Source organism: Mizuhopecten yessoensis, unplaced genomic scaffold (assembly GCF_002113885.1).
Source record: "Mizuhopecten yessoensis strain PY_sf001 unplaced genomic scaffold, ASM211388v2 scaffold151, whole genome shotgun sequence".
NCBI classification, from domain to species: domain Eukaryota; kingdom Metazoa; phylum Mollusca; class Bivalvia; order Pectinida; family Pectinidae; genus Mizuhopecten; species Mizuhopecten yessoensis.
Window position 1 is genome coordinate 45080 of NW_018403403.1, and position 11067 is coordinate 56146.

At 38.1% G+C, this 11067-nt stretch overlaps 1 protein-coding gene across 1 annotated transcript in view; it reads right to left on the reverse strand.

The window, feature by feature from the left end:
* The window catches only part of LOC110456420 (pre-mRNA-processing factor 6-like), a 21879-nt gene extending 11042 nt beyond the window's left edge, over window positions 1–10837 (reverse strand). The window contains exons 1-7 of the mRNA XM_021507216.1: window positions 10679–10837; window positions 9518–9626; window positions 8315–8384; window positions 7731–7852; window positions 6419–6512; window positions 5525–5689; window positions 2124–2225 (exon numbers count right to left, since the gene is read on the reverse strand). Coding sequence (XP_021362891.1) covers window positions 2124–2225; window positions 5525–5689; window positions 6419–6512; window positions 7731–7852; window positions 8315–8384; window positions 9518–9626; window positions 10679–10703 — 687 coding nt within the window. The 5' untranslated portion in view covers window positions 10704–10837. The remainder of the gene's footprint in view (window positions 1–2123; window positions 2226–5524; window positions 5690–6418; window positions 6513–7730; window positions 7853–8314; window positions 8385–9517; window positions 9627–10678) is intronic.
* Between the last annotated feature and the right edge of the window lie 230 nt (window positions 10838–11067).

Genomic DNA, 11067 nt, shown 5'->3' on the forward strand with positions numbered 1-11067 from the left:
GGTAAAAGTGCGGATACACCTGTCCAGGGTAAGAGAATAATAGAATCTTACATGGGTGTGGTCCGTGGACAGGGAAATCTCAACCCTAGGGTGAGACAAGGAAATCTCACACCGGTAAAAGTGCGGATACACCTGTCCAGGGTAAGAGAATAATAGAATCTTACATGGGTGTGGTCCGTGGACAGGGAAATCTCAACCCAAGGGTAAGAGTTTGGCTGTCTAGCACAAGGCTTTGCTTGATTCTTTTCTCCATTACTCGACATAAACATGCCAGTGTCAATACTCTGTGAGCTTCGTATGCTTGCAATTTCATTGACGTGCATGAATACATGTACAATTATGTTAATTCTATAGGGGTGATGAACTCTGAACATAAAATCAGAAATCCGTTTTAGCACAACATTCGTAATATTTTTATTCAATAATCCAACTGTAATATATCAGTTTAAACTGTATATATCTTGAAATAAAAACAAAATTTATGAAAATTTAACAGTCAAAACAAGGTTACTATTTCAAACACAGAATATGGCAGACTTGCCTAGGGTCAATAATTCCATTTATCAGTGAATCACAGTCGGAGTGACGTCATAGTGTCTTGACACATAGCGCATGTAGGCTGTCTTCCCCTTGGGAAGACAGGTTTATTTTTTCATGGGTCAATTCACGTTTTTCACGGGCAAGTATGGGATAAAAACTTTTCACACCCTAGGGTTGAGATGGGGGGATTCCCGTATTCCTAACAACTGTATGATGTCACGTCAACAATGCATCCACGTCACGACAACTCTGCATTTAGCCTGTAAGTTAATGTAACAGTATGTGTATGATATACAATGGGTGAACAGGGTAGGAAAAATATTCATTTACTCCCTTGATGTGAGATTGGGAACCCCATAGGTTGAGAGATTCTATTCATCTCTAATGTGCACATTGTCCATTTGTTTCATACTTGTCTTGTATACACCTGCCTCTTTGTATTCACATCTATTAATGTTTACTGTATGACAATAACAGACTTGTCTGTCTTCATTCACAATGACACAGTCGACAACAAAGATAATGTTGAACTTGACATAAAAGTCCAGCTCCCTCTTGAAAAAATAAACAATTTGAAATTCACAAATGAAAGTTGTTCAAGTGAACAAGTGAATTATCTTATAAATCTGAGTTTACAAAAGCAGTTGATGGATCATGCCACAGTACTATTTGTAAATCATTTTATACCATTTTGAAACTATTATTTCTGAACACATTAATGAGAAATAGTAGAAACTGCATGCAAGATATTTACACAAGTAACAAAACTCAAATTTCAAAATAATTATTTGCTCACTGAAGATTTTACATATATCAAAATTTCATCATTGAAAGCTGACAACGAATGTTTGAAATTGAAATAAAAATTTAAAAAAAGTAGAAGTATGGACTTTCCATCAATGTGTTAACACACATTGAGTTGAATTCCAAAAAAATCTTTTATGTGATATTTCAAATAAAAACTACCTGCCAGGGTATTCCACATTAAGATCAGAAACTCTGAACATAAAGAAAATTAAATCTCCCCGACACAAAATTAATTATCCTGTTTCTGCCAGGTATAATCCAAATAGAAGGAAAGCTTTTGATGATAAACTGTATACAGTCTGTATTAAGAAACTTTTTCAAATATTTTAAATTGTATACTTAAATATCTAACCTTATTTGTCCAATTCAGTTAAACATTATGCACATATACAGAACCTGGAATGTTTAACATTGCCTCTCAAATGCAAACCGAACAGAAAACTATCGGGTGAACACAAATGGTTGCAAATGCAAACACAACAATAAATGCAAAACGAAAAACGAAGAATGCAAAATGCAAACCTTTTTTGGAACGCGTTAAACATTTCAGGGTCTGTATTTTATACTAAATTTGGAAAAAATTTTGAAATTCACCAATTGGTCCATAATATAATGTTCAATAATGTAAGTATATTCTGTACATACTACCAGAAATTGAAAACTTTGAAATTCTGGGCATAAGGGCCAAATCAACAGAACTTCAGGTCACTTGGATAAACTTTGTTTATCATTTCTGAAGTTTAGTATTGAATTGATAAACTGATTTCCATGCCAACCTTTGGGAAGTCAGGGTAATGCTTGACTGCCTCGTCCAGTAGTGTATTAGCATTCCTTATCTCTCCTAGACACCACTCCAGCTTGACCGACTTCATCATCACCTGTGTAGAACAAATCATCATCATCATCATCATCATCATCATCATCATCATCATTATCATCATAACTCTCAAACAGAAATGTCTGTCAGACATGAATACCCCTACTTCCAAGAAAGTAAGTGTCATTGTTTCCTCACTTCCTATAAAAAGGCATGGTGACTTTGGCCTTGACCTTAAAACCTTGAAATGTAGAGGTTGTATAAAGTTTGATTAAAATCCATTAATATTCTGTATGAGGTAAACTAGAGTGATGGTAATGAATTGGTATGGGACAGGACTGAATCTGATGTGATGAGACATGGTGGGATATGATGGGTCGTGATGGAACTTGATGTGATGTGGTATGACAGAACATGACGTGATGTGACATGATGGGACAGTACAGAACGTGATGTGATATGATCGGCCAGTACACAACAAGATGTGATGTCATATGATGGGACATTACAGAAGTGATGTGATGTGACATGATGGGACAGTACAGAATGTGACATGATGTGACAGTACAGAATGTGACGTGATGTGACATGATGTGACAGTACAGAATGTGAAATGATGTGACAGAACAGAATGTGACGTGATGTGGCATGATGTGACAGTACAGAACGTGATGTGAGGTGACATGATGGGACAGTACAGAACGTGATGTGACATGATGGGACAGTACAGAACATGACATGATGTGACATGATGTGACAGTACAGAACATGACGTGATGTGACATGATGGGACAGTACAGAACGTGACGTGATGTGACATGATGGGACAGTACAGAACGTGACGTGATGTGACATGATGGGACAGTACAGAACGTGACGTGATGTGACATGATGGGACAGTACAGAACGTGACGTGATGTGACATGATGGGACAGTACAGAACGTGACGTGATGTGACATGATGGGACAGTACAGAACGTGACGTGATGTGACATGATGGGACAGTACAGAACGTGACGTGATGTGACATGATGGGACAGTACAGAACGTGACGTGATGTGACATGATGGGACAGTACAGAACGTGACGTGATGTGACATGATGGGACAGTACAGAACGTGACGTGATGTGACATGATGGGACAGTACAGAACGTGACGTGATGTGACATGATGGGACAGTACAGAACGTGACGTGATGTGACATGATGGGACAGTACAGAACGTGACGTGATGTGACATGATGGGACAGTACAGAACGTGACGTGATGTGACATGATGGGACAGTACAGAACGTGACGTGATGTGACATGATGGGACAGTACAGAACGTGACGTGATGTGACATGATGGGACAGTACAGAACGTGACGTGATGTGACATGATGGGACAGTACAGAACGTGACGTGATGTGACATGATGGGACAGTACAGAACGTGACGTGATGTGACATGATGGGACAGTACAGAACGTGATGTGAGGTGACATGATGGGACAGTACAGAACGTGACGTGATGTGACATGATGGGACAGTACAGAACGTGACGTGATGTGACATGATGGGACAGTACAGAACGTGACGTGATGTGACATGATGGGACAGTACAGAACGTGACGTGATGTGACATGATGGGACAGTACAGAACGTGACGTGATGTGACATGATGGGACAGTACAGAACGTGACGTGATGTGACATGATGGGACAGTACAGAACGTGACGTGATGTGACATGATGGGACAGTACAGAACGTGACGTGATGTGACATGATGGGACAGTACAGAACGTGACGTGATGTGACATGATGGGACAGTACAGAACGTGACGTGATGTGACATGATGGGACAGTACAGAACGTGACGTGATGTGACATGATGGGACAGTACAGAACGTGACGTGATGTGACATGATGGGACAGTACAGAACGTGACGTGATGTGACATGATGGGACAGTACAGAACGTGACGTGATGTGACATGATGGGACAGTACAGAACGTGACGTGATGTGACATGATGGGACAGTACAGAACGTGACGTGATGTGACATGATGGGACAGTACAGAACGTGACGTGATGTGACATGATGGGACAGTACAGAACGTGACGTGATGTGACATGATGGGACAGTACAGAACGTGACGTGATGTGACATGATGGGACAGTACAGAACGTGACGTGATGTGACATGATGGGACAGTACAGAACGTGACGTGATGTGACATGATGGGACAGTACAGAACGTGACGTGATGTGACATGATGGGACAGTACAGAACGTGACGTGATGTGACATGATGGGACAGTACAGAACGTGACGTGATGTGACATGATGGGACAGTACAGAACGTGACGTGATGTGACATGATGGGACAGTACAGAACGTGACGTGATGTGACATGATGGGACAGTACAGAACGTGACGTGATGTGACATGATGGGACAGTACAGAACGTGATGTGAGGTGACATGATGGGACAGTACAGAATGTGACGTGATGTGACATGATAGGATAGGACAGAACATGATGTGATGTGACATGATGGGACAGTACAGAACATGACGTGATGTGACATGATAGGATAGGACAGAACATGATGTGATGTGACATGATGGGACAGTACAGAACATGACGTGATGTGACATGATAGGATAGGACAGAACATGATGTGATGTGACATGATGGGACAGTACAGAACATGACGTGATGTGACATGATAGGATAGGACAAACATGACGTGATGTGACATGATGGGACAGTACAGAACATGATGTGATGTGACATGATAGGATAGGACAAAACATGATGTGATGTGACATGATGGGACAATACAGAACATGACGTGATGTGACATGATAGGATAGGACAGAACATGATATGATGTGATATGGTGGGACAGAACATGATGTGATGTGATATGGTGGGACGGGACAAAATGGGACGTGATGTGATATGATGGGACAGGACAGATTGTGATGTGATGTGACGTGATGGGACAGGACAGAATGTGATGTGATGAGACAGGACAGAAAGTGATGTGATGTGACATGACAGGACAGAACGTGATGTGATGTGATACGATGGGACAGGACAGAATGTGATGTGATGTGACATGACGGGACAGGATGGAACATGATGTGATGGGATAGGACAGAATGTGATGTGACATGACAGGACAGGCCTGGACAGGACAGGATGGCCGTGTGTAACACCATACGCCCCACAGCATCAAATCGCCAGGTAATAAAAAGGCAAGGACACCTTTATGAAACAAGGACAACGAATGTGGACACTTAACCTCTGAATATTTAGGAGGTTTCCCTAATTTGAACACTCACCATCAGAATGGGATGTGAGATACATACCCGTGCAGTTGGAGCACTAGCTCTAGCCTTCTGCAGCAGTCTCCTGGCTCTCTCAAATTCGTTATTTTCAGACTCCAGTTTGACAGCAGCTAGCCAGATTTCTTCACTGTTAGGATTGGCCTGAAATGCCAAGGCCAGGATACTTCTGGCAGCTGGGACGTCACCCTGATAGAAATAAAACAAAAGACATTGCAAAGAATTTCCAAAGATACACTGAACAGATAGAATCTCTGCTTCCCCCACCCTCTGTCCCTTCCCCCACCCTCTGTCCCTTCGCCCAGCTCTAGATCTGCTGCTATACTTTATAAAAAAACAAATTCATAAACAATACAGTTGACCAAACATACATAACGTTAGTTGCTTATCAAAAAGGTAATACTTTATACTGAGAACCACACTTAGGCGGAAAAAAAAGGTGTCTGTTTAGGGTTCCCGACCGACCCTAGCTTTTTACCCCCGACCCAAAACTTTTTGATGTAAAAAAAAAAAAAAAAAAAAAACCCACTGATTTTCGAATTTTAGAAGGTTCCTTGCCTTTCAAAATGGCTTACAGCTCCTTGTTGAGCACAATTGCCTCCAAATGAACCTTGTTTATGTAATTCTTTGTTTTACATACAATAGTAGGGTCATAATCACATGACCAAAAATATAAAAAAAAAAAAAAAAAAAAAATCCGACCTACCTACCCTAGTTTTTTTGCCAATGCAACCCTAAACAGACTATATATTTTGTTTGGCCTTATATTAGACAATGATTATTCACCACACACACATGACCCACACATTAATGCAACACACACACACATAATTCCCACTTTTCCCTCCTAGACACTATTAATGTATTGTATGCTATATGGCCTGGCCTGTCTATGCATTCACCAACTGCTATACTTACCGCCAACCATTTTGACTTAGCACCCATCAGCCACAGAACCTCAGCCTTAGGACAATGGGCCACAGCTCTCTGTAACAAGGACTCCAGGGACTCCCTAATAAAGGATAACAAAATTTAGATTTATCTATTTTTATTAATTTGGCTGTAAATTTAGTAATACATACAGATATTGATATCATATTTTATAATTAGTTTGTCTTTACTATGAAAAATGCATCATTTAGAGGTTTGCTTTATCCTTGTGTTGTTATCACAGAAGCTGTTACAGTATACTGCAGCTTTTCTACCATGCAGAAAACCAATATGATGTTTTACACGATGACTGATGATGTTTTACACAATAACTTATGATGTTTTACACAATAACTCATGATGTTTTACACGATGGCCGATGATGCTTGACAAAATAATTGATGAAGTTTAAAACGATAACTGATGATGTTTTACACAATAACTGATGAAGTTTGAAACGATAACTGATGATGTTTTACACAATGACTAATGATGTATTACACAATGACTGATGTTGATTTAAACAATAACTGATGATGTTTTACAAAATAACTGATGATTTACACAATAACTGATGTTGATTTACACAATAATTAATGATGTTTTACACAATAACTCATGAAGTTAAAAACGATAGCTGATGATGTTTTACACAATAACTGATGAAGTTTAAAACGATAACTGATGATGTTTTACACAATAACCGGTGATGTTTTACACAATAACTGATGATTTTTACACGAAAACTGGTGATGTTTTACACAATGACTGATGATGTTTTACTCGAAAACTGGTGATGTTTTACACAATGACTGATGATGATGTTTTACACAATGACTGATGATGATGTTTTACACAATGACTGATGATGTTACTCGATGACTGATGAGGTTTTACACGATGACTGATGATGTTTTACACAATGACTAATAAGGTTTTACACGATGACTGATGAGGTTTTACACGATGACTGATGATGTTTTACACGATGACTGATGAGGTTTTACACAATGACTGATGATGTTTTACACGATGACTGATGATGATTTACACGATGGCTAATAAGGTTTTACAAGATGACTGATGAGGTTTAACACAATGACTGATGATGTTTTAAACAATAATTGATGTTTTATACGATGACTGATGAGGTTTTACACAATGGCTGATGATGTTACTTGATGACTGATTATGTTGTACATGAAGACTGATGATGTTTTACACAATAACTGATGATGTATTATTCGATGACTGATGTTTTACACGATGACCAATGACGATTTTAATTGTCATCATTTACCTTGTACCATGACTTTTCTCAAAGTAGGCTGCTCTCAACCATATGCTCTTTTTACTTGGAAACTCTGACAAAGCAAAGGCATAAATGGCCCGTGCACATTCATTGGCTCCATTCACAGCACACTGGAAACGAAATAAAACATTAAAATTAACATCATTAATTACCTAATAAAATTCTTGAAGTTCATTAAAATACATTTTTGACAGGAAAATAAGAATATTTTAACAGCATCATAAACAATGACAACATAGTTCTTCTGTATTAAATTTTTATTTTATTTACTTATTTATAGGGAAGAAAAATTCAAAAGCCTTAATAATGATAAAAATTTATAAAATAACATTTTATGCTATATATATATTTGACTTGAAGGTCTGGTAGTGTGTAAGTTATGTACAAGTCCATTGGATATTGTCACTGCTTAGGAAATATCTTATTTTTAAATAATGTTTCCTACTGTTTTTGTGCAAACAAAGAGTTGTGAAAACACTTCAAGGGCCTAGCTTTATATTCAGTCTGCAGGAGTGGACTTTTTGGTAGGGCAATACATGTTTTAAAACATCAGTCTGAACTGAATTACTTACCGATTCAGCGTCTTCCATCCAAGTGTGTTTACGGTCCTCTTCTTCAATACCCACACTAACGATAGACCGGCTGTAAACAGAAATGATCGTATGACTCACCCAATTTACTACATCATACAGCAATGTCATGAATATGGTAATACAAAAATGTACTTACGTGTAATAAAATCTAAAGGCGCTGTCGCCAAAATCATAACAAATTCCTACACAACTAGGGGTACTACCTTTATTTAACTGCCTTTTTTCCTGATAAATATTGATGTTTTTGCTAATAAATGATAATGTTTATTTTGTCATTATTATTTTCATTGCAAGTAAAACTGTTCATCATTAAAAAAAAATCTGGAAATTGTTTGCACTGCATGGAACAACACTATGATCAGAGTACTTTGGTTATACTTATATAGAGTCAGTTGATAAGACATAATTGTGTGTGAAGTGGGTTTTTTTCAAATTATAAATGTTATGTTTTAAATAGAATCTTACACAAGTGTCTATGTCATATTGAATTTATTGCATTGATTCAATAAATTAAATATGAAATGGACACTAATGTAAGTCCTCTATATATTACATATAAATTGTCTACACCATTTGTACCAGTACAAACTGAGGTTATTCCTTCTAGAAGATTATTCGTAACTAAATATTAATCTAATGCTATGTATATACTGCTAATCTAATGCTGTATATATACTGCTCCAAACTATAAACACGGTATAAATAAGTTTTCCAATTATTACAAATTTTCATTAAATTTTACTTTTATTTTTTCCTTCTGAATTAATGATACATGTTTTATGTTTGTATAACTTAAGCATCCAAGTGATTCATATATGTATGCCAAGAGAATTCAAAATTGAAAAAATACCGCTACAAGTATGTTTAAAACAGACATACTTTCTACAAGGACGAATGAGAAGAACAGTTACAAATCTGATTGCCTGACATGCGGTAACAAATGAGAAGATCTATTACATTTTCTACTGACCAATAAGTAGATCTGTTACATAATTACATGAATGCCACACACGTGTTACATAGTGAGAATCTATTACATTTCTATGGACAAATGAGAAGATCTGTTACATAATTACATGAATGCCTGACACGTGTACAAATGAGAAGATCTATTACATTTCTATGGACCAATGAGAAGATCTATTACATTTCTATGGACCAATGAGAAGATCTGTTACATACATGATGGCCTGACACGTGATAATGCTGCCACTTTTCTCACAGTCTTCTCCATCTTTGATCCACTGCTCTCTGTTGACTTCCACCATGTTGGCTCGGAGAGAGTTCAGGGCTGTCAGTAGCAAATACATTATTGCACTATTCTTGTTGTTATAACTGAATGACATGTTATATATAAACACCCTATCTAACTAAACTAAACCACTCTAGAGGTGCTCAACTTTTGTAGCAGGATAGGAAAAAATGCACTGCAGACTGGGGTTCAAAACCTGGACTCCCAACTCTAGATGGACGCTCTACCAATTAAGCTACCTGATTGATGCCTATCAAGTCGACCCAGTCCAGTTCCACTTCACTATATACAATTCATACATGCCAGATTTCCTGGGGATATGTTTTGTGAAATTTTCATTCATTTTGAGGGAATTTCCACTCAAAAAATATTGAGGCAATATTTCCTGATGTACAGTATAACAATTTATATATGTTTAATGTGAGCAAAGTTGTTGCAAAATGTCCTACACAAACAAAATGAAAGATGGTTGCCACTATTTCAACCAACTCACCTACATTTGTTTACACTAAGGACAAAATCCCTGTGTTCAATTACAATTTGTTTTGCTCAGTCAAACTTTCCCTGATCCTCGATACTCCAGGGGTTACACTCACTTTCGCTCTCTGCACCCCTGGAATATGTCATAGCAAAATATAAGGCACACGGCTAGCTATTTGATTGGTCTCGGTGAAAAATCTAGGCTTGATACCTGTCCTTTGAAGATTACAAAGGAGCAACACCAGACATCAAAGCCAGTACATTTTACCGTTATGCAGCAGCGAGATTCTTTTGATGTCCATGAAAGGATCCAATTAGTCTTCTCGTCTCCTCCACAAGGTGGCACACACTGAGCCTTCATTTTCGCTATGACATATTCCAGAGGTGCAGAGAGTGAAAGTGAGCGTAACCCCTGGAGTATCAAGGACCTGGACGACTTGCGCCCTACGCCAGAATAATCCATATTTTCCCAATCTTAAATTCACCCTCTACTTATATAACTATGCATATTATGTTATTTTCTGTAATGATAAATTTGCCCTCATTACCTAGCCAAAAACGAACATTAAACTGCATTGAACATTTCCCATTATACAATATATATAACAAACCTCTGTCTACAATTTTCTCCACCATTTGCAGGTTGCCATTGGCCTCCTCAAGTTTTGCAGCTGTGATCCAAATCTGGCGATCTGTAGGGATGTTCTCACGGGCCTTGTTTAAAACTTTACGTGCATTTTCGTAGGTTTCCAGCCGTGCCAGAGCTAACCAGAGCTGTGAAAAGTTTACACAAATTATATCAAAAAGTCAGTGTTAACCAGAGCTGTGAAAAGATCACACAAGTTAGTCAGCACTAACCAGAGCTGTGAAATGATTACACAGATTATACCAAGTGGTCAGAGCTATCAGAGCTGTGAAAAGATTAAAGGATTATACCAGGTAGTCCGAGCTAACTAGAGCTGTGAAAAGATTACGCAGATTATACCACGTAGTCAGTGCT